General features: G+C 43.3%; 1 protein-coding gene across 1 annotated transcript in view; it reads left to right on the top strand.

Annotated features, from left to right (window-relative positions):
* The first annotated feature begins 15,536 nt into the window (after positions 1-15,536).
* The window catches only part of LOC124553308, a 34,263-nt gene continuing 24,288 nt past the window's right edge, over positions 15,537-25,511 (top strand). The window contains exon 1 of the mRNA XM_047127187.1: positions 15,537-15,588. Within this exon, the coding sequence (XP_046983143.1) occupies positions 15,537-15,588 (52 nt within the window). The remainder of the gene's footprint in view (positions 15,589-25,511) is intronic.

Here is a 25,511-nt window from a genome sequence, read left to right as displayed (position 1 = left end):
AGTGAATTGCTACAGTAATAAAACTACGTCTTTGTTCGAGGATGTTACCGCAACGATCTTGCAGCGGTACAGATCGAAGCCATGATACAGAGGTAATCAGCAAAACGATCTCTGATACTTTTCCCATTATTATTCCCTTTTGTCTCACGTGCAGGAATACTTTCCATACTGCATGTCAGAGTGTCACCGAAACTGTAGCCATCATGTTTGTGAAAACCTCATAAGCTACAAACACGTGACGTATTTTCGGCCACAACGATCACTGAGAAGTGGTGAAGCAGCTGGCAAATTAAAAGTTTGATTCTAAATTTTTTTAGCTTTGAATATGTTAGAGTCTCCTTGATGACCAAATGACCCAGCGTTTATGAATCTGAAACAATAATTGCTGTCTGATATGGCCGTCAGTACAACAGAAAAGTACTTCTTGCAATTGTAATAACCGCTGCCTGATCTGCACGGTTTAACGACTGTGACGTGTTGTCCGTCTATGGATCCCGTACAGTGAGGGAAGTTTGCCGTCTTCTCATGTTGGTCGCTAATATTCTTCCACTCTTCTGTGGTGAGTTGCTTCATGTATTCCTCTTTTAACATCTGCCAAATGATCGTGCATGTGTGCCTAATAACGCCAGCAACTGTAAATCGGCCGAGCAGAAATTTAAAATGTAGAGAACGCTTCGAATTCCCATGCCCTAGATACCTGTAAAATTTGACTTGATGCATTATAAATGGTTGGCGAAAGCCTGCGGATTTTCTTTTTACTAATTTTTTGCGGTTTGAGTTTCGGGAAATCAGTCCCATTTTAAAGTGTGTTTTCTGTGCGCTATGTCATTTATTTGTGATGATTTACATGTGTGATGTGCTAAGTAATTTGTTGTCTTTACTGTAATGCATAAAAGCACATGAAATTTTTAATTAATGATCGATCTGAATATAAAGACCAATTAAAAATGGCACTTTTTTTATACGTTACAGTAAGGACAACAGAACAATGGAGCACTTCACACATGCGAAACATCACGAATAACTGGCGTATCACAGAGAAAAAGCAACTGAAAATAAGAACCGTTCCCCGAAACACGTTGTGGAGAATATAAATAATAAGAACATTGTGTTTCATGAAAGGGCGTAAGGGAGAATTACACATTATTGTCGTTGGATGTACAACTCCACTGGTTGAGCTGCAGTAGCTCGTTCGGTTAACGTACGAGGTGTACAACCTAGCTCCCGCCGTTTGCCGATAGGCGGCGACAACGGTAAGTAGCGGTCGAAAGAAACAGATCACATACGTCAGGCAGTTAGCTTGGACCTCGGTCAGCATAACCTCATTCAAACATTAGTCGATTTGTGTCTGCATCATAAAGTTGTTCTTGATTGAAAATGTCAGTTTACGAACGTAATCCTCGTCATTTCCGGGAGGTGTTACTCTTTTGTTTCAATATGAAGGAAACAGCGGCTGAGTCTCATCGAATGCTCTCAAGTACGTATGGTAAGGACGCTGTTAGTGAAAGAACGGGTTTCAAAAGAAAGTTCCTTCTTTCTGAATCGTGCCCATAACCACGAGACATTTGAAATGGCTTGCTGTGTCACTCCCACTAATTGTGCCAGTTCTTCTTCAGTTTGACGCGAGTCTTCACTCAGCAACGCCTCCAATTCCATGCCCTGCATCTGGTGGGACCAGCTCGGCATCGTGTACTGTGAGGTTTGAAAAGCAAGTGAGACAATCACAGGTGCTCGATATCGAACGCAATCAATGTGTTTGAGCAGAGCATTAAAAGACAAACGGGCGCAATACAGCGAGAGGCACGATAAGGTGATTTTGCAGCACGACAACGCTCGACCCCACGTTGCAAAAGTGGTTTCAACGCCTCAAGAACGGTGATTTTAACGTCGTGGACCGGCATAGTGGTGGAAGAGAGAATGTTTTCGAAGATGCAGAATTGGAGGCGTTGCTGAGTGAAGACTCGCGTCAAACTGAAGAAGAACTGGCACAATTAGTGGGAGTGACACAGCAAGCCATTTCAAATGTCTCGTGGTTATGGGCACGATTCAGAAAGAAGGAACTCGAGTCCCGCATGAGCTGAAACCGAGAGACGTTTGAAAGGCGTTTGTGTGTTGGTGAACAGTTGCTTGAGAGGCAAAAACGGAAGGGATTTATGCATCACATTGTGACCGGGGACGAAAAACGTGTTCATTATGTTAACCCTAAACGCAAACAATCATGGGGATATCCCAGCCATGCTTCCACGACGACGACCAAACCGAATATTCACGGCTCCAAGACCATGCCCTGCATCTGGTGGGACCAGCTCGGCATCGTGTACTGTGAGGTTTTAAAACCAAGTGAGACAATGACAGGTGCTCGATATCGAACGCAATCAATGTGTTTGAGCAGAGCATTAAAAGACAAACGGGCGCAATACAGCGAGAGGCACGATAAGGTGATTTTGCAGCACGACAACGCTCGACCCCACGTTGCAAAAGAAGTCGAAACGTACTTGGAAACGTTAAAATGGGAAGTCCTACCCCAGCCGCCGTATTCTCCAGACATTGGTCCTTCTGACTATCACCTGTTTAGATCAATGGCGCATGGCCTGGCTGACAAACACTTTCGGTCTCATGAAGAGGCCACAAACTGGATCGGTTCGTGGATCGCTTCAAAAGATGAAATATTTTCTCGACGCGGGATTCGTACACTGCCCGAAAGATGGGAGAAAGTAGTGGCCAGCGATGGAAAATACTTTGAATGATACATGCGTGACCAATTTGTTTCATGAAAGCCTCAAATGTTGGGGAAAAAGACGGCGGAAACAAAAGTTGTACACGTGGTGACTTTAATATTAATTTTACAAGTGACTGTGCAACAAAAAGAATGCTGAAAGAAATCCTAAATTTACATCATCTAATGCAGATTATATTCTTTGTGACAAGAGTGCAGGAGAGCGGTAGCACAACCAAAGACAACATTCTGGTTCATTCTTCATTGCTAGACAGGCATTCTGTTTGTAAAAGGGTGAATTGCCTTCAAAACATGACACGCAAATGTTAATGGTAAAAGAATCTGTGCGTACATAAATGTTAAATATAATTGCAAACTATTTAGAAAAGTTAATCCACCGCCAACAGACGTTTTTTCGAACCTCATTAAAATACAAGAGTGGCAGGACGTTTACACTGCTGGTAACATAGACGACTGACAAATAAACGCTTTCCTTAACGCATTTCTCATGCTGTTTGGAAGTCGCTTTCCATTAGAACACTGAAAACAGAATACTAGTACTAACAGGCAATCTACGTGGCTGACTAGTGGGAATTTATAATGTTAGAAACAGCCACAATCGAGTTGCAGTAGCCCGTTACAAACAGAACTGTAAACTGCTTAAAAGTGTTATTAGGGAGGCAAAAAGCGTGATATGCAAATACAGTACCTAATCCTCTGCATAAAATTAAAACCATTTGAGCAATATAGCAGGTGAATTAAAGAAAAAATTATTTTGTAGGGGGTATCACATAACTCTCACAGAAGACGGCTTTTCGAGACTGCTTTCTGAAACACTCTTCAGTGATACTGACAGAGGGGGGACTGAGTCAATACCTAGATCGCTGCAGACTAAGGGCTCTCGAAGATATGACGTGGTACGTAGCGGAATACTAAAGCACTGTGATGCGTATGTTATACTAGTAATTTTTCCTTTAAAAATGGTCGGTTTCCTGAACGATTTAAGTACTCAGAAGTGAAACCACTTTGTAAAAATGAGAAAGGGGTAATGTCGACAATTTTAGACCTTTTCTATGCCATCGATGTATGCTGAAGTTATCGAAAAGACTGTACATATAAGCTTAATTGATCATTTTAGTTCACAAAATTTGCTGTCAAGCCATCAGCTTCATGTGCTTTAACAATTGAAAATGCTGTATTCTTTTTTCTCTCTGACTCACTCGACGCGCTAAGCAAATATTCGCGAAGAGCAGGGATGTTTTTTGATTTAAATAAGGTATTTGATTGCGTTGGTCACAAAATGGAAAAAAATAGAAATGTCGTGTGGTTAGAGCCTCCCGTCGGGTAGACCGTTCGCCTGGGGCAAGTCTTCCGAGCCACTTCGTCGACTTGCGTGTCGATGGGGATGAAATGACGATGATAGCGACAACACCCAGTCCCTGAGCGGAGGATATCTCCGACCTAGCCGGGAACCGAACCCAGGCCGTTAGGTATGACATTTCGTCGCACTGACCACTCAGCTACTGGGGGCGGACAGTCACAAAATGTTATTACAGAAGTTGGGCCATTATGGAATAATATGAATAAAACCCAACTAGTTCACTCATATCTTAAGAACATACAGCGAAAGATGATGTGTCCATAGTAAATAAGAACGGGCGTAACACGGACTCTGACTGGGAGACCGTTATGTAAAGCGGTGGTGGAGGGGGGGCGGGGTTGAGAGGTCGGTGCTGGGACCGTTCCCGTTTCTGATATATGTGAATGATATATGTTTATATATGACAGGTGATTATGAGATATTTCTGTTTACTGATGACACTAACTTCATAGAGAAGTTTGTTGAGTGCAACATAAGCAAAGTATAAAATGATGCAGTTCAAGACTTGTAGAAATAAAATTTACGCTAAATTACATTAAAACTCAAATTTCACAGTTTCTATCACTCAGTTTAATCAAAACTGTCGTTATGATTTACACAGAATGGGCAAATGATTAGGGAATCTGAACACTCCCAATTCCTAAGAGATAAGTTGTGATGGAAAACCCGTCTTCAAAAACGTGATGCTGCTTTATTTACTATTAGTACAGTATCTGGTAGTAGTAGTCGAACGTGGAAATTAGTCTACTTTGTTTATTTTCATTCATTTATGCCATATGTTACTACTTTCTCTGGGGTAACTCCACCCGTTCTCAAAGTGTATTTTTGGCTCAGAAAAGGGCAGTTCGAGCAAAACGTGGTACACGATCGCGAACCTCTTGTCGACCCCTGGAATTCTGTCACTGGCCTCTCAACAGGCATTTTCTTCAGTTCCGTTCGCTGTTAGCAACATGAGCCTACTCCCGAGAAGCAGCAGCTTTCCGCTCGGTTAACACCAGGCAGGGATCCAGTCTGCACTTGGCCCGCACCTCATTTACTACTGTGCAGAAAGGCATGAGGTACTCCGGTGCATCCATTTTCAGTAAGGTGCAGCGAAGAAAATAGCTCACTCCTTCTAGTGTGTCAGCGAGTTCCCGGATAAAAGAAAGAAAATTAGTGTGTTATATTGTTGATTATGCTAGTTTTTGTTCATCATCGTGTAGATGTTATCTGTTGTCAACGTTTGTGATGTTAATTTCATGCACTCTCTCGTTCCATGACCACGGAGATTTGCTCGTAGACTTGGTCCTAATGAGCAAGACATGTAAAATTTAAAAAATAAATAAACTACTTTCCAGAATGAAATTTTCACTCTGAGCAGAGCGAGTGTTGATGTGAAATTCCTGGCAGATTAAAACTGTGTGCCAGACCGAGAATCGAACTCGGCACCTTTGCCGTTTGCGGGCGAGTGGTCTACCAGCTGAGCTACCCAAGTAGGACTCCCGCCAGTACCTCGGCTCCTGCCTTCCAAACTTCACAGAGGCTCTCCTGCGAAACGTGCAAGACCGGCGCTCCTGGAAGAAAGCAACTTGCGGAGGCGTTGCTTGGCTTCAGCCTGGAGCTACGCCGTGTCTCCGCAATATCCTTTCTTTCAGGACTCCCGGTCTTGCATGTTTCGCAGGAGAGCCTCTGTGATGTTCGGAAAGTGTTAGACGGGGCAGGAAGTAAGGCTGTGCGGGAGTTGTCTTCGGCGAAATTGCCCCGGACACCACAGCCCATATACGCCTCCTGTAATTATATGGCGATAATTGTCCTCATACCCTCTTAGAGTAAACAACAGCAATCGCGACGTGACGCAGTTTTCAACAATACAGGAGCCTCTTCGACGCCCCGTGTCGTGTCTTAGCAACAGTCTGAGACGACGAGTCGAATGGCGAGCATCACGAATGGTTCTGTCCGCGCTCAGCAAAACCTTAGAAAACCGTGAAATGCTGTAGCGGCACGGGCAACGCCGATAGCCGTCTCTGGTAAGTCTTGAACCAGCATCTGTTTTCCGCCAATCCTTGGCAGCCAAAGCACAGGCGTTAAATCGCAGCACGATTCCGCGGACGCATAACATTACTTCTCACATCACGTATGTTGGGTGAATACGGTCTTCGACACAGCAATTATATTCGAGGTAATTTAGTTTTGCAAAACAGGCGTCCGGACTGTTTATTACGGTTCGTCTAAAGCAGTTTGTGTTGGAGAACCGTTAACTCCACAAATCTTGTAATCAGAGTAAGCTGGGAATTACTACTAATTGTACATGGTGCTACGAAGATGCCCATGCGAAGTGCTTGCTGTATTCGCTCGCATAGACAACGTGACGTGTTCAGTACATCACCGTGCTGCCGTGAAACACACATTTTCCGTGGCGATCTCGTAAGAAGTAACGTATTTTAAACACTTCCTAACTTATTTTAAATGAAGTTCAGGCATTAAGTTCTATGTTGAAACAAATCTAGTGTCCGTTTCTACCTGCCAGCTTTGACCAATGACATCCCGAGTGAAGGACGCCATGAGTTTACGATGTTCAAGTGGCTTGTTATTAAATTTTATCTGTGGTTGTCTTAGTGTCTGACGTAAACTACGCTGTTTATTATAAACATATCTCGATTTACCAGGTTGTGGTTAGTCAAGAACCTAAGTGCACAGCTTAAGTTGCTGCGTGTCAATCGAGTAACAATCCTATTTATAATCGTATTCTCGTAAATATATATGGCTATTTTTTCCTAATACGGCATGATTTCTGAAGGCGGCGTTAGACAGGAACTTAAAGAGTGTAGCTGAAATTGCTGCGTGTGAGGCGATCCTCAGTCGTATCTATAATCTTGCTTCTCACAAATATTTGGCCGTTCTTTTTCCGAATGTGCCACGATTGCCGAGGGTGAGGCGTGGCAGCAACCAAAGACGACAGTTACATAGTTCAATTCTAGTTCTCCATCCCTCGGTTCGTTATTTTTCAAAAGTGTTTGTTACTTCTTCTAGGATTATTTACTTATTTATTGTCTGATATACGCTAGGTTAAGTGTAGTTGTCGATTCCAAAGCTAGTAATGTTTTTCGTGCTTCCAAGAGCATAGCAAGCGATACGAAAAAGTTAAACCCTTGACGAAATAATTAACAGCCAATAAAAATCATGAATAATAATAGAACGTGGAATCAACAAATGGAGTGATACCATACATGGCAAAGAATGGAGAGTACACAGCTACACCAACAACAGTAGTACCGAAAGCAACACCAAAACAGATGTTGTTGTGGTCTACAGTCCAGAGACTGGTATCGTATAACAAACCACTGCACACTCCTGCTGTGCACTCTTTTAGAATTTTCAAGTTGGTGTCGCTCTAATTATTGACTCCACTTTCCTTTATTACGTCATTTTCAGGAGGCGTGAGCCCTAGTTCTTTTAGGACTTACCTGTACTCCGTCAATTCTCTCTGGTAAGGATCCCACACCGGGCAACACTATTCCAAAAGACGGCGGACAAGCGTAGTGTAGGCAGTCTCTTTAGTAGATCTGTTACATTTTGTGTCCTGCCAATAAAACGCAGTCTTTGGTTAGCCTTCCCCACAACGTTTTGTGTGTATTCCTTCCAATTTAAGTTGTTTGTATTTGAAATTCTTAGGTATTTTGTTGAATTTACGGCCCTTGGATTCGACTGATCTATCGTGTAAGCGAAGTTTAACGGTTTTCCTTTAGCACTCATATGGATGACGTCACACTTTTCGTTATTCAGGGTCAATTGCCAATGTTCGCACCATACAGTCATACACCATGATGACTTCGCACGGCACCGTTAATGTTTCAGGCTGCCCTATATTGCACTTCTTGTTCTTCAACCGTTCACTGTATCTATATTGCATTTTTTTTCCACAGTCCAGTACAGCGTCTTCCTGTTTTCATGCTTGGTCTGTGTTCAGTTTTTGACGGGCTATCCTATCCACTGGGCCATCTTACCACTAAATATGACGGGTGTGCGATGGGGAGTTAACGTTGACGTGACTTAGGTATGACGTCATTGGTGGAAGCCGACAGTTGGAAACGAAAGCGAGAATTTATCCTCTATTTTCGACAGAACGCTTATTTGCCATTTCAATCATAGCTATCTACTTCATGGAGCGAAATGCCTTTCGAAATTGTTTTGCTGTTCAAGGGGACCACACCCTGCCTATCTAACTCATGTTAATTTAGGCAAGTATTTGACCCATTTCTGAAAAATATTATTTGATGCAAGACATAAATATTTTTACTGTATGTTACATGATGCTAATAGAGTGAAGTGTACTAAAATCTACTTTATCCATTTTATAATCTTTATGAAATACATTTTAAATTTATTAACAAAAAATATTAAGTTTTTCGGCAGAAAATATTTTTTTGTTAACTTCCTAATGGAGGAGTGTTAATGAATGTAGTACCAGAGGTGTATAAAGGCACATTTGCATGCCGAGCGTGAGTTTCCTCGGAAACGCGAAATATTAATTAAATAAATAATCAGTGACAAATAAATAAAGCCTATGGCACACAACTGCAGCGCTGTGTCGCTGATAAAACAAAAGCACAATTACGTTACTCTTACGTTTGATTAAGAAAGGAGAGCTCTGGTTGAAGTGGTGCGAGAAGCACGTATTTTTTTTTTATTGTCTGGCACACCGCCATATTTCATGTTATAGAAGAATACTGCGAGTTGCAACCACACTAGGCACTCGATTCTGTAAAGAATTATATTTATAAAAGTAAGTAGGATTATGAACTGTAGGCTTATTCATTGAATATATCTGATTTAACTAACTGTGTAACTTTTTTTGTGTTTAGTAGACAATCACCTCTGTACGACATATTGGCATGGCTGGCAAATTATTGTAATATTGAGATTTAGATTATGAGTCCGCACCTACCGCAGCAGTCTTTGGAAACGATTTAATTACAAAGTCCGATTATTCAGTTTTATTTCACGGTCAACTACGAGTAACATTGCCTTTAAGAAAAAGCCATTGTCAAGCGTCTGATAACGAATAATCAAACGTCCACGTTCCAGATAAGTGAATACAATTGCAATCACAATCACCATCATACAGATAGAATAATTAACAGATATAAAATAACAACATATTTATTTTTTATTTATTTAATTTTATTTATTTTATAGGTGGCTCTTTATATTATGCAGAGTCTCTGAAAATTTCATTCATTTATCTATGATAGTTTCAGATATAAGGGACATATGTACTGAAAATTTTAGTTTGCGGAAAATTGACTTTTAAAGAAAAAACTTTTGAAATTTTGTTATTTACAGTTAATTAAAACTGTCCTTCTGCATATGCTGGCTCTTCTTTTGCCTCTAGCAGGTCTTCCAGCTCCTTTTTCACCTTCCTGGATGTTTGTCTTGCTTTCTTGGTCATATTAGATGCAGACCTGTCTGCATCGGCTATCCTCATTTTATCGCAGTGATGCAGCCCAGTGATCATATTTTCACCAGGACTAATTCCCAGCTTTTTCAGTATTCAACACTTTCCAATATTACCACAACTGAATGTAATAGCAGCATCATGAACTCCTAGTTTCATTGTATGCATGCCTACAAATACTGTTTTAGGAAGGTGGTTCCAAGATATGCTGTTGAACATTCATTTGGGATCTGTGTCTGCCCCTGCAGACATTTCGTTAGAAGGTCAGGATGAGCCAAGTCTCTGAAAATAGGTTTAATTGCTGTAATAACAGCAGCAGGAAGAGAATGCTGGTAAGAAGGAGGTTCTCCAGTTGCCTGAGCCCTATTGTATTTGCACCACGAACTTTCTCCTCATGGACACAATCCATGACATGGCCTATCAACAGTAGAGGACTTACGGAAGAATGTGGTCCAAACATCTCTCTTCATTGCCTACAGATTTTCTTTATTTCTCCTAATTGCCTGCCCATAGTACACCTGCAAGTTTTCTATAACAACTACTCGCAATCACACTCGAACAAAACTAACCACGTGTTTGAAAGTGTGTTGTTTACAAACAGCAGAAACAAAAGAACACCGACGGTTGCATTCCAAGGATAGCCAACACACTCGGAAGTAAAAACAAAATCCTAACGTGGCATGTAGGGGATATAAAGATCTAAGATATATGCAGAAAAGTGGGTGACAGAAAAGTGGGCGTGGCACATGAACACACGTGGTAGGAAAAAGCTCGAAAAAAATTTTTTTCAGCACAATCCTTTTCAGATTATTTAAATAAAACCTAAATCCATCGAAATATGATGAAAACCGAAAATTGACTTTTTCGACCTGAACCACGGTATGGTCCTTTTAAGTGTCGTTAACTAAGGTGGGGGTGCTTTATCGCCTTTGTACTAGTGCAGTTCGCATCGTTAATAACAGTTTAGTGCTCCCACATTTCCTTGGCTTCTCGTCTCCTTTGTAATGAAGTGGTAGCGTTCGCTCAAATTCCAGCTGCTGATAGGTGATTCATTTCGCATTCGGTCGTACTGTGCGCCAGGCGCGAAACCCCATAGTCGTCATTGCTTGTAGTAAAGCAAGAGCTGAAATCTGTTTAACCTTTCTTTAAAGTCAGTACCGATATTAGACTGTTGTTTATCTGGTGTTACATTTACACTTACAAGATAAATTTCGGCTTAAAAGTGCCATTATCAAGTGTTTTAAGTGTTATACAGTGCCTAAGATGGCATACTCTCGTATTTAAAATACACTATTAGACACATTGTCTAAGGGTCGATATTTCTGGTAAAGTCTACTGCTTTGTTTCATCACTGAGTATACCATTTTGCAAATAAACGACAGTCTAATGGCGGTACTGACTTTAAGGAAATATATTATGACTGTGGCCCCGCATTATGAAAAATAAATCGGTTAAACATGCCTTGGAATGTCTCCGGTTGGAAACCGTAACATATCAACTATGGTGGTATTCAAAATTAAGTTATTTACTCTTCTTTCTCCTGGCCTGTGTCCTATATCTTCACAGGGTCAGTATATGCATCTGTTAGTGGTATAAGGTGGCAGGATTAACTACCTATGTGAACTTATATGTCTTACAACGAATTTTATGCTGTGCTGCGATGATTGTCATTACTTAATTTTCCTCAAAACTGCCGGAACGAAGTGCTCACGACAAGTCAAACCTCTTCATGCAAAATATGTGTTTTTGCTAACTCATGGCCCGATCCCCAGAACTCCTGAAGATAGACGTTGACTGTGGATATTGTATCACAGACACAGTCCTATTGACTAAACCCGCCCAAAGGTGTAAACAACCATGCCTATTAGACGTCGGGGGGCCGACAGCTGATTAGTTCCAGGCATTCCATCAAGAAGAAGGTACACGGCTCCTGTTGTCCGTAGTTCAACCATGCCTAGACGGTCAATACCGCTGTTGGATCGCGTCCGCATTGTTACTTTGTGCTGGGAAGGGCTCTCAACAAGGGAAGTGTCCAGGCGTCTCGGAATGTACCAAAGCGATGTGTTCGGACATGGAGGAGATACAGAGAGACAGGAACTGTCGATGTCATGCCTCGCTCGGGCCGGCCAAGGGCTACTACTGCAGTGGATGACCGCTACCTGCGGATTATGGCTCGGAGGAACCCCGACAGCAACGCCACCATGTTGAACAATGCTTTTCGTGCAGTCACAGGACGTCGTGTTACAAACTCAAACTGGGCGCAATAGGCTGCATGATGCACAACTTCACTCGCGATGTCCATGGCGAGATCCATCTTTGCAACCACGACACCGTGCAGTGCGGTAGGGATGGGCCCAACAACATGCCGAATGGACCGTTCAGGTTTGGTATCACGTTCTCTGCACTGATGAGTGTCGCATATGCCTTCAACCACACTATTGTCGGAGACGTGTTTGGAGGCAACCCGCTCAGTCTGAACGAATTGGACACACTGTTCAGCGAGTGCAGCAAGGTGGAGGTTCCCAGATGTTTTGGGGTGGCATTATATGGGGCCGACGTATGCCACTTATGGTCACGGAAGGCGCCGTAACGGAGGTACGATACGTGAATGCCATCCTCCGACCGATAGTGGAACCATATCGGCAGCATATTGCCGAGGCATTCGTCTTCACGTGCGACAATTCGCGCCCCCGTCGTGCACATCTTGTGAATAACTCCCTTCAAGATAACTACAACATTTGACTAGAGTGGCCAGCATGTTCTCCACATATGCACTCTATCGAACATGCTTGGGGTACATTGAAAAGGGCTGTTTATGGACGCCGCATCACCGTTGAGGAGTGGGACAATCTGGACCGGCAGTGGCTTGATGAACATGTGGATAGTTCGCCACAACGAATACAGGCATGCATCAATGCAAGAGGACGTGCTACTGGGTACCGGTGTGTACAGCAATGTGGACCACCACCTCTGAAGGTCTCGCTGTATGGTGGTACAACATGCAATGTGAGGTTTTCATGAGCAATAAAAAGGGCGGAAATGGTGTTTATGTTGATCTCTATTCCAGTTTTCTGTACAGGTTCCGGAACTCTCGGAACCGAGGTGATGCTAAACTTTTTTTCATGTGTATATATAGCGTCATATCAATGGCTGGAAAAATTTGGAGGATTATTTCTGTAAACATACAGGTTGTCAGAGGGCTAGTGCAATCGGCGGTGCTATTTACCAAAACTATACATTACTTCAGTTAATATATTTTATTTTTAGCTCATGTCAAAACTCTGTACGACTGATGCGCATCTTTCAGTAATATTCGCTGCGAGATTGTTTTTCCCGCCACGTATTATTTACTCTCTGAGCGTTTTCCCGCGACGAATAATTGCTCTCTATAATATAATAAAATAATGGAATAGACGATAATAAAATGTTGGAATGTGTGGCTTTTTAAAATGAATTGAATTAATGAGATTAATTTTTCGGCATGCATGACAAGCACAATAAGCTGAGCTATGCCTGGAAATAAGTTCGTATTAGTTCATGTTATTTTGCAGGGCGAAGTAGTTTCTTTCTCCGCTGTAGATTTGTGCTTACCATTCTTTATAATACTACGTTTGGTCGCCGTGTTCACCTTGGAAGTCTTGGCCATGTTCCCATTAAACTCATCGGATCTTCGTAATTTTCCAAAGTACACAGGTGGGCTTCAGTTCTTGTAATTATTGTACTATTTGAAATAACAACTCACACGACCTTTCTGTTAATAAAACAATACTGTATTTTTGTAAACGGTGCACATATGAAATACATACTCCTCACTTATTCATGGCGACCCCAAAATGGCCGTATACAATTACTCACTAAAAATGGCGTGCTTCTCACTCGTTCACTAGCTGAGCGCGAATCCTCCCTTCCTCCTACTGGTACCAGAAAAAAACCTCTGTTTTTTAACAACTGAAAGTCAAAAAATACATGACGGTAGGCTACCGCTTCATCTTCTCTCTTTGCCTTCAAAGAAGACGAAAACATAAAGGAAATGCAAAAGGTTTATCACATCTCTGAATGGCGTATTTATACGAGCAGCTGTCGGTTTGCGACACTTGTCTTGTTGCGCTGCCCTCGAGAGTTACATACGACGCGAATTCGAAGCTTGCAGAATTCTATGACAGAGTTCTGTAACAGAAGCTTTTATTTTAGGTTTCCAGCGTCCAGCAGAAAATTCTCTCGGCGAAAAGGTAAGAGATACTCAACTTTTGTAGCGCAAGATGTGGCTGACGCGTAATCAATAGCGATTGTGCTCATAGGAAGTTGCGAAAATGTGTGATGTTGGTGTTCTTCTAGGATGTTACGGTTTTGCGTCTTTATTAGACATGTCAACATATATGAAAAACATACGTGGTCTAACTGCACGCAGTTTCTCGTGTTCTGCAGCTTCTGGGACAGTCATTTTCTTCGTGATCACCCATAAGCAAAATCGCTGCAATAACTGAAATGCTGTTTTTTTTGGTTGTCATTGGCTTGGAATAGTAAAAAACAAGCTGCGTGCATCTTCAGTGTCGCTGCTCCGTAGTAAGTTCCTGGTCAGTTTTATGTTCATGATCTACTGCCTGTCGAGTTAATGTTCAAAACTTACAGCCGGCCGGAGTGGCCGTGCGGTTCTAGGCGCTACAGTCTGGAGCCGAACGACCACTACGGTCGCAGGTTCGAATCCTGCCTTGGGCATGGAAGTGTGTGATGTCCTTAGGTTAGTTAGGTTTAATTAGTTCTAAGTTCTAGGCGACTGATGACCTCAGAAGTTAAGTCGCATAGTGCTCAGAGCCATTTGAACCATTTTTTTTTCAAAACTTACAAACATTCTGTTGATGGCAATGACTGCCTTGTACGTTTAGTACCACTCAGCTGGTGCTATAGTTCCGTGATGCGTATTCTCTAGAATGCGTTTAGTCAGTCTTGGCACTATGTGCAATAACGTAATTTTTTTGTTAGCAGGTTGCGTAAAAGTTTCATGAGTTCATTTTTGACAGTGTATTTGAGCGCGTAAACTCGCACATGCGCACACCTACGCGCTCTCAAGTGCGCGCACGGACGTGTGTGTGTGTCTCTCTCAAGATGGGAATTTTGCGCACCCCCCCTCCCAAACCCCCCCCCTTCCCCCACACCCCCACACAGTCACAGCCCCCTCTTCATGGAGTAACATTAGATGCAACTTCAACGGCATTTTAATGAAAAATTCGTATTCCTCTGTTACAAGTTTCAGGTCACAAATATAACGCGAGTTTCTATCACTTACGTAGTCTCTTGTCATAATATAATAAATGGTAGATGTCTTACGTTTCGTGATCATTTCTGAGAAGGTATTTGTTAATGTGTGGCTGCAATTGAGGTTTTTCTGTAGAGTTGTAAATTACATCATGAGAACTATTGGGACAAAAATTCTGCTTTATCTCCATCCAGACTGTCTACTCTAATCATCCTGATTTAGTGACCGTTTCTTCTCAGCAGTTGTCCGTTGAAGCGTATAACCATTCTGAACGGACATTCAAATACACCCGATCTGTGTTGGTCAGATGGAATCTTTCAATACAGATACAGCAGAGTTCGTATCTCGGCAAGAAGTGCAGAATGCGCCTATACGCTCATTGTTAACTGCACAATGCAAAGCGTCCCTCTACAGTAATTGCTGATCACAGTCGCAGCGAAATCTTCTTTACGTGACCTCATGAACGTAGAAGAGTTTCTTCTTGATAATTCTAAACTACAGGTTATCAGAAACCTTAGGAGCTCCCGTATTTACAGCAAACGCAGCAGGGGCCAATGGAAACCAGGAAAGAAAATCGAGATCACAGTAAAGAATTAGGCGGCGAAAGAAGCAGCGATCTTTCAGTTAGGAATACGTCCTCTTGGAAGTACAGTCAAAGAACTTACGCCATTGTGTAAACATCTACAATTGTAAAATCTAGTTTACTGTTTGAAACAGGGTTGTGGCAGCTGTTCCAGAGAGTGAGGACCCGATGCTCGACGGCCACCAACCACTTTTGTGGAGGCGGGTGTGCGACGCATTCGGTGAGTGAACTTCGTTTGATAATCGAACGTCTGTCTCGTGTAGGTCATCACGGCATACCCGCCCTATTTTGTCTTTGTGCTCCAAGTACCCATGGGGCGAAACGTCTCCACACCATGTACACTATGTGATCAAAAGTATCCGGGCACCTGCCTGAAATTGACTTACAAGTACGTGGCACCCTCCATCAGCAATGCTGGAATTCAGTATGGTGTTGGCCCACCCTTAGCCCTGATGACAGCTTCCACTGTCGCATGCACACGTTCAATCAGGTGCTGGAGGGTTTCTTGGGGAATGGCAGCCCATTCTTCACGGAGTGCTGTACTGAGGAGAGGTATCGATGTCATTTGGAAAGACCTGACACGAAGTCGGCGTTCCAAAACATCCCAAAGCTGTTCTGTAGGATTCAGGTCAGGACTCTATGCAGGCCAGTCCATTACAGGGATGTTATTGTCGTGGAACCACTCCGCCACATGGCGTGCATTATGAACAGAAGTTCGATCGTGTTGAAAGATACAGTCACCATCCCCAAATTTCTCTTCAACAGTGGGAAGCAAGAAGGTGCTTAAAACATCAATGTAGGCCTGTGCTGTGATAGTGCCACGCGTAACCACAGAGGGTGCAAACGCCCTCCGTGAAAAACACGACACACCACAACACCACTGCCTCCGAATTTTACTGTTGGCACTAAACACGCTGGCAGAGGTCATTCACCGGGCATTCTCCATACCCACCCCCTGCCATCAGATCGCCACATTGTGTACCGTGATTCGTCACTCCACACAAAGTTTTTCCACTGTTTGATCCATCAGTGTTTACACTCCTTACACCAAGGGAGGCTTTGTTTAGTATTTACCGGCATGATGTGTGGCTTACAAGCAGCTGGTCGACCATGAAATCCAAGTTTTCTCACCTCCCGCCTAACTGTCATAGCGCTTGCAGTGGATCCTGATGGAGTTTGGAATTCCAGTGTGATGGTCTGAATAGATGTCTGCCTATTACACATTACGGCACTGTTCGACTGTCGGCAGCGTCTGTCAGTCAACAGACGAGGTCGGCCTGTACGCTTTTATGCTGTACATGTCCCTTCGCATTCCCACTTCATTATCACATCGGAAAGAGTGGACCTAGGGATGTTTAGGAGTGTGGTGATCTCGCGTACAGACTTATGACACAAATGACACCCAATCACCTGACCACGTTCGAAGTCAGGGGGTTCCGCAGAGCACCCCTTTCTGGTCTCTCACGATGTCTAATGACTACTGAGGTCGCTGATATGGAGTACCTGGAAGTAGGTCGCAGCAGAATGCACCTAATATGAAAAACGTATGTTTTGGGTATGTCCGTATATTTTTGATGACATAGCGTATGTGCGTGCATTCCAAGTTACGAAATTGCTGAATTCGTGCACAAACATCATATAGTTGTTTTCTCCTCGACTAAGGCAACCCAGAAGTCTGAGTGCCAGAATTCACGCAGATTTTGGGCAGTCTGTCAGGATCATTTAATACGAGTAACCTCAGCATCACCAACTATGATCATCGTTCTACTGAGAAAGGGAAAATTTATGACTGGGACTGATGAACCTTAAACGACAGCATTTCAGATGAAAGTGCGACGTATTTATCAATTTAATCCACTAATAATATTCAGTAATAATATTGCAACAGAGTTTCTGTGTTGATCACACCTACATCAAATAAGGTCATAGATCTTTTTCTTTTCTGTGCAGGAACTGCGCTTTACTTAATATCTGCGTAATCAATGAATACGTGATCGAAATTACAGAGTTACGATATCAAAAACTTCAACTCGCTAAATACACTGACGGAAAAATATCGCACTACATCTGAAAAAAGGTTGTTGTTGTTGTTGTGGTCTTCAGTCAAGAGACTGGTTTGATGCAGCTCTCCATGCTACTCTATCCTGTGCAAGCTTCTTCATCTCCCAGTACCTACTGCAACCTACATCCTTCTGAATCTGTTTAGTGTATTCATCTATTGGTCTCCCTCTACGATTTTTACCCTCCACGCTGCCCTCCAATACTAAATTGGTGATGCCTTGATGCCTCAGAATATGTCCTACCAACTGATCCCTTCTTCTAGTCAAGTTGTGCCACAAACTTCTCTTCTCCCCAATTCTATTCAATACCTCGTCATTAATTGTGTGATATTCCACCTAATCTTCACCATTCTCCTGTACCACCACATCTCGAAAGCTTCTGTTCTCTTCTTTTCTAAACTATTTGTCGTCCACGTTTCACTTCCATACCTGGCTACAGTCCATACAAATACTTTCAGAAACGACTTCCTGACACTTAAATCTATATTCGATGTTAACAAATTTCTCTTCTTCAGAAACGCTTTTCTTCTCATTGCCAGTCTACATTTTATTTCCTCTCTACTTCGACAAACCTCAGTTTTTTTGTTCCCCAAATACCAAAACTCCTTTACTACTTTAAGCGTCTCATTTCCTAGCCTAATACCCTCAGCATCCCCCGATTTAATTCTACTACATTGCATTATTCTCGTTTTGCTTTTGTTGATGTTCATCTTATATCCTCTTTTCAATACACTGTCCATTCTGTTCAACTGCTCTTGCAGGTCCTTTGCTGTCTCTGATTGAATTACAATGTCATTGGCGAACCTCAAAGTTTTTATTTCTTGTCCATGGATTTTAATTCCTACATGAAATTTTTCTTTTGTTTCCTTTACTGCTTGCTCAATATACAGATTAAATAACATTGGGGACAGGCTTCAACCCAGTCTCACTCCCTTCCCAACCGCTGCTTCCCTTTCATGCCCCTCGACTCTTATAACAGCCATCTGGTTTCTGTACAAATTGTAAATAGCCTTTCGCTCCCTGTATTTTACCCCTGCCGCCTTCAGAATATGAAAGAGAGTATTCCGGTCGACATTGTCAAAAGCTTTCTCTAAGTCTACAAATGCTAGAGACGTAGGCTTGCCTTTCCTTAATCTATTCTCTAATATAAGTCGTATGGTCAGTATTGCCTCACGTGTTCCAACATTTCTACGGAATCCAAACTGATCTTCTCCGAGGTCGGCTTCTTCCAGCATTTCCATTCGTCTGTAAAGAATTCGTGTTAGTATTTTGTAGCCGTGGCTTATTAAACTGATAGTTCGGTAATTTTCACATCTGTCAACACTTGCTTTCTTTGGGACTGGAATTATTATATTCTTCTTGAAGGCTGAGGGTATTTCGCCTGTCTCATACATCTGAAAAATGATGTATGTTCCAATTTCTTGCCTGTCGCATAGGAGTGGCGACAGCTGCGCCACTACGAGACAGCAAATCAGGTTTGCTCTAAATACGCGCTGTAACGGTCGTGAGCGTTAGTTACCTTTGAGACTGGACGTGACGAGTTGATGTTAGTCGAGAGTGCCTTTAAGGCGAGAACGATGCCATTATCAACTGCTGATGTCTATCCAGGAGACCCTCCATACTCTTGTCCATTGCTGCCACTGTGTGGTCTCCTTGTGGATCCCGGGTCCTGTCGGCATTTCGGGAAACGGACGTGTCGACGCGCTGGACAAACGGGCTGTCGGTGCACCGGCCTCGGAGGTCGGCCTTTCGGAGAGTGACCTCGGGTCAGTTTTGCGGCAGAAGGTACTTCGCAGCTGGGGTGAGGAATGGCGCGCCCTTCCTTCACCCGACAAACTTCGGGCCACCGAGGAGGCTACCGGTGCGAGGCGAGAGATCCGCCAGGACTCTGCTGTCCTCTGCCGGCTCTGCATGGGCCACACCAGGATGACACACAGCTATTTATTGAACCGCGAGGATCAGCCTTTATGTGTCTGCGGGTCATATTCGGCGGTGGTCCACATCTTGTCGGACTGCCCGCTTTTAACTCCGCTCGGGCTGACGTTTGCGCTGCCCGGTGCGCTTCCCGCACTTTTATCGGACGATGTTGCAATGGCAGATTTAGTTTTGAGTTTTATTCGTGCAGAGTGTTTTTATCGCTCGATCTAAGCTTTTGTCCCTTTTTTTGTGTCGAGTCTGGCCTTTGGCCTACGGTTTTAGACTGGGGTTTTTAGTGCGTTTCTTGGTGGTTGGCTTTTCCTTTTTGTTTCTACGGTCGGCCAACCACTGTCACACTCGGTGTGATTTTAATTCCTTTTTTCTGGTCTCTGTCTAAGTCTTTCTTGTCCTGTGTCGTCTCTCGTCATGACCAGTGTTTGTTCTTATTCTCTGTGAGTGTTTCAAGTTCGTGGGAAAAGGGACCGATGGCCCTTGTAGTCTGGTCCCTTCAGTCCCACAAACCGACCGACCAATTTGAACGAGGTCGCGTTTTTGGGCTACGAGAAGCCGGATGTTCCTTCTACGGCATTGCAGAAATACTCGACAGGAATGCAGGCACTGTACGTGACGGCGGGCAGCGTCGGTCACGAGGATGTACGGTCGCAAGAAGTCTCGGCTCCGGACGCCCACGCGGCACTGCCGAGAGCGAAGACCGTCGCGTTCAGACGTGGCTCCGTCGCATCGCTCTGCATCCGCTGCAGCAGTCTGAGCAGCGGTCGGCACCACAGTGACACAGCGAACTGCTACAAGTCGGTTACTTAAAGGACAGCTCCGAGCCAGAAGCCCTGTAACGTGCATTCCACTGACCCCAAACCACCGCCGTTTACAGCTTCAGTGGTGACAGCAGGAGCGCTCTCGTGATTATCCCACGCACCCTGACTACAAATCTGGTGATCCGACACGTTGTACTTCCATTCTTGAACAGCACCGCAGTAGGTGTTTTCCAACAGGATAACGTTTTCCAACAAACCAGTGTTATAACCGGACATGCTCGTCGACACGTTGTCGTGGCCTGCTCAATCACCAGATCTGCCTCGAATGATATCGTCGGACAACAACTTCGGTGCCATCCACAAATGGCATTAACCATCCCTGTTTTGACCGACCGAGTGCAACTGGTACAGATCTTAGACCCACAAACTGACAACCGGCACCTGTACAACACAATGCGTGCACGTTTCCATATTTGCATGCAACATTCTGGCGGTTACACTGGTCACTGGAAATGGAAATGAGCGTTTGGCGTCATTGGCTGGGAGGCCCCTTACGGGGCAGGTCCGGCCGCCTCGGTGCAGGTCTTACTACATTCGGCGCCACATTGGTCGACCTGCGTGCCTAATGGGGATGAAATGATGATGAAGACAACGCAACACCCAGTCCCTGAGCAGAGGAAATCCTCGACCCACCCGGGAATCGAACCCGGGCCCCTTAGGACGGCAGTCCGTCACGCTGACCATCGTGGCGGACACACTGGTCATTAATGTCCTAGCATTTCACAATTGCAATGGCTTATCTCGCACTTACATTAACGTGTGATCTCGCAATCTTAATCACTTACATATATTACTAGACAAGTGTATTCACAAAATTTCATTACTCTACATTAATTATTTTTTGGTGTCGCAATTTTTTTCCGTCAGTTTATTTTTAGTAGCCTGATGAACCTATGCGCTAGATTGCAACTCTGTTCGACACTAATTTCGAATTACATATAATCAGTGCTTTTTTTTAAAAAAAATAAAAGTTTGAGGGTACTCAGACATGGGATATAATGCAGCGAAAAATAGTTATAATTGAAGCATGGGATACCACCGTCAGCTTTTAGCCATGACGTCATCAGCATGTCGAACTACGAAAACAAAAATTGGTATCGGACTCTTAAGTTGATTTTACAGCTCAAATGAAGCAGGCGATGCCGAGAAACATTCAAGAGAAAGTGGTATCGAACACTTCAGTTTACATAACCTCAAGTGAATCATGCGATTTGAGCGCACGCATGTCCGTTTAGCACTACCATCGCCCACAATTAACGGGCGAAGGCACTACGTGCTTGTCCAACTGGCTGCCAGCGATTCAGTTGTCGAAAACGGTTGCCGCAGCTTCGAAATGCTTGAAATAGTCAATGACATCGATTTTCCCACCAAAAACTGCACTGGTATCGTTCGTATTGCAATTGCCAACACGACAAAAAGAAATAAAAAATTTACGTCCGTGAAATAAATTTTTGGCACTCTTCCAAGTTCTCAACATCGTAAAAAAATTACTTTGTCGACGAAAATGTTTAGGGATACGCATCCCCCAGCGTTCCCCAGAAAAACAGCACTGCATATAGTGCTTAGAGGAACAAAGTTCAGTGAAACCCAAATATGATTAAGCCGGCATGGAACAAATATAATGCAAGGAACTTGGCGTGTTAGCGTCACAAGTCCTTTGATGAATGACGTCACTCTCTTTATGCTGCCGAAGACGCTTTCCGAAAGTTGGAAAAAAAGAAAAGAAAACTCCGCCAAACATCACTGCGTAAATATCAGGGCCTAGTAATAAATATTAGTAGCAAGGGACATTTTATAACATTACCTAATGAGCAATTCTCGTAAACATCGTATTTTATGAAGAGTGTTCGTACTCTAATGAAATAATAAGATAGGTATAACTGGAAACACTGAAATCGATTGTACACTATCTAAATTGAATTTAGGTGTAATATAATATAGACTATACACTATATGATCAAAAGTATCCGGATACCCCCAAAAACAGACGTTTTTCACATTAGGTGCATTGTGCTGCCACATATTGCCAGGTACTCCATATCAGCGACCTCAGTAGTCATTAGACATCGTGAGAGAGCAGAATGGGGCGCTCCGCGGAACTCACGGGCTTCAAACGTGACAGGTGATTGGTCGCCACTTGTGTCATATGTCTGTACGTGAGATTTCCATACTCCTAAACAAGCCTAGATCCACTGTTTCCGATGTGATAGTGAAGAAGACACGTACAGCATAAAAGCGTACAGGCCGACCTCGTCTGTTGACTGACAGAGACTGCTGACAGTTGAAGGGGGTCATAATGTGTTATAGGCAGACATCTATCCAGACCATCACACAGGATTTACAAACTGCATCAGGATCCACTACAGGTACTATGACAGTCGGGGGGCAGATGAGAAAACTTGGATTTCATGATCGAGCGGCTACTCATAAGCCGGTAAATGCCAAACAATGCCTCGCTTGGTGTAAGGAGCGTGACCGAGTAGACCACATGTAGTGACGGAGGGGGACTGTCGAGTACTGTGGACGGGGTTGTAGAAAATCGCATGATATCAGTGAAAGGAATCACTCGTGAGCTTCAAAGTGCTGACAGCAGTCCAGCTAGCAAAACAACTGCGCATAGAGAATGAAAAATGATGACATGTAATTGACAAGGTGCTCCTCATAAGCTGGTCCCGGATCTAAGGCGGAACGGGAGGGGGGGGGGGGGGGAGGCAAACCGGGGTATCTTGGGTGACAATTTCAGGGGTGCCAAATTCATTTTTATTACACTACTGGCCATTAAAATTGCTACACCACGAAGATGACGTGCTACAGACACGAAATTTAACCGACAGGGAGAAGATGCTGTGATAAGCAAATGATTAGCTTTCAGAGCATTCACACAAGGTTGGCGCCGGTGGCGACACCTACAACGTGCTGACATGAGGAAAGTTTCCAACCGATTTGTCATACACAAACAGCAGTTTACTGGCGTTGCCTTGTGAAATGTTGTGACGCCTCGTGCAAGGAGGAGAAATGCGTACCATTACATTTCGAAAATTATATCTTCTGTGCTTGAAGGAAACCACAGACATAGGATGTGGTTAAAAATGTACACTGTGAAAGTGGGAACAGGGTTGAAAACAAGAACACAGAGGTTGTGAGGTAAAAAATCATTTATTTGTAATCCAACTTGGAAGTAATTTTACATTTTCATAAGTAGCCACATCAACAATATTTCCACACATCTTCTTGTTCTTCTTCTTGAGTCGATGGAGAGAAGGACACCTGTAGAATTCAAGGTCTTAAGTAGCAGCAAACTTAAAGATTCGATGCATCCATGAGCCCTTCTCCTTCACCTTCACGTAGATGATGGTATCCGTGTGGTCGAATAATTGAAGCGACGTCACAATATCTTTACAGGGTATGCCATGATCGTCCCAGTCAATTCTATGGTAGAAATGTGTTAACCACTTTGCACTCTTCCATGTCTTAGCACACTTCACACACTTGAAAGACCTAAGTGATGCAATGTTTACTGAGTCTTTATTATTCCTGCATCTTCTGTGTATGGTAAAAACGCAACATATTTAAATATGAACTGTCTACGCTCACCCTCATACAGACCCTGAGCATCCGCAGTGATGTTCACACCTTGAGACGTCACTGTAAAATGCTCTAGGCGTGGTGCAGCACCTGTTCATTTGCGCAGCTTGTTTCACAACACTGGCGAGTGGGCAGTAGTAGATCACACGGTCATGTAGAACTAGAGCATACACGGCAGTGTGTTCTGTGGAATTTGTCCAAGATTCAAATTCATTTCGCATGTCTATCAGTCCAGACTTAATTATTTTGTTCTGTTTCGAGCAGTCTATCACGATGATCCGTGATAGCTCTTTGAACTTCCATGGGCTGAGTAGACAACCTCCTCCTTCTTCTTCACCACTTTCATAGTAAGAAGCGAGAAACCTTGCATATATGTCATATGGGTACAAATATGAATTCATTAGTTAACTTGCATTTGCCGGGCACGGTGGAATCATTTGCTATATTCCCTCGTCTTTCAATCTGAAACGCAAGTACGATGTATATAGGTGTCTCTAACAGCGAAGAGGTTTTCCTAGCCCTTGTTTTACTGCTCGCAGTCGGTAACACTGGGTACTCGAAAAACTTCCATGACCGAAATGTCACTGACAGAAATGTACCAGAATTCAGGACTTTTAAAAGCTTCAAATGCTCCTCGTCTGATACACTGATGTGAGCCATTTTCCATATTATCTTTCTGATTGTGATAATTTTCTCCTCTTGAGCTCCTTGAATGTATGATTTATTATCTGCCGCACTCTGCACCAGAATGAGTTCCTGTTTAGCGTTCATAATAATGTGCCTCATGTCCTCAAAGTACTCCATAAGCATTTTTCGAGGTATGCATGCAGTAAATCGCTTATACTCTGCAACTGCTCTGTCCTATGTATCATCTATGAATCATCTCGCAATTTCTAAACTATTCAAATCTGCACGTGAAGCAGAGTTGATGCTATGCTGACACTGCGTGTACAGTCGATCTCAGACCCACTGAGTTCATAGAGTATCTCTTGGAACAGGAATGTCGTTCTTATTAAATGTGGTTGAAGTGTAAGGTTTATGCGAGAAGTATTCCTGAGGTATAATTCTCTCATCATTCTCTACTGGACTGATTATATTGAGTGAGGGCGTCATTGCGGGGTTTCAAGCCAACTGACTTAAGAAACTCATAGTTCGCACATGTTATCACTTAGCAGTTTGGTAACGTAGTGACATTCTGTAGATTGCGACCACTGGTTTTATGCTGTATGCCCGTCTTGCCTTGGATGTAATCGTACAATGATTTCCTCACCACGAAAGTCCACAAGGTGTTTAACCTGGTGCACAATACGCAGCGTCAAATAATCCAATACCTGAGCTGCCACTGGAAGGTATACTGCATCGGCGGTAACTGCCAGGAGAGTTACCACGACACGTCACTCACAGAAGACGCGTGTCCTACAATTTCCGGCGCTATCAGGACTTTAATACACAGCACTGTGTGCAACTATGTATCATGTTTCTCTTGAAGTTTACAAAGAAGGAGAAGGAGACTGTATAAGGAGGAGCTTTAACCAGTCCTTCATCAGTTAAAGTTTAGATGCAATGTCGTAAACTTTGACGTTAAAAGAACGATCATCTGTATTGCATACAAATTGCTTCCCGCCAATTGATTTGAGTATTGGTGAATGTAGTATTGCACTGAATGGACTGGAGATGTACAACAGCACCCCAAATATCACCGAGACTAACAACAAACTGCACCTGGATATTAATTGTGAAAAGGTATT

This window comes from Schistocerca americana, chromosome 11 (assembly GCF_021461395.2).
Source record: "Schistocerca americana isolate TAMUIC-IGC-003095 chromosome 11, iqSchAmer2.1, whole genome shotgun sequence".
Lineage (NCBI taxonomy): Eukaryota > Metazoa > Arthropoda > Insecta > Orthoptera > Acrididae > Schistocerca > Schistocerca americana.
The sequence above is the reverse complement of the archived record's forward strand: the minus strand, read 5'-3'. Positions and strand labels throughout refer to the sequence as shown.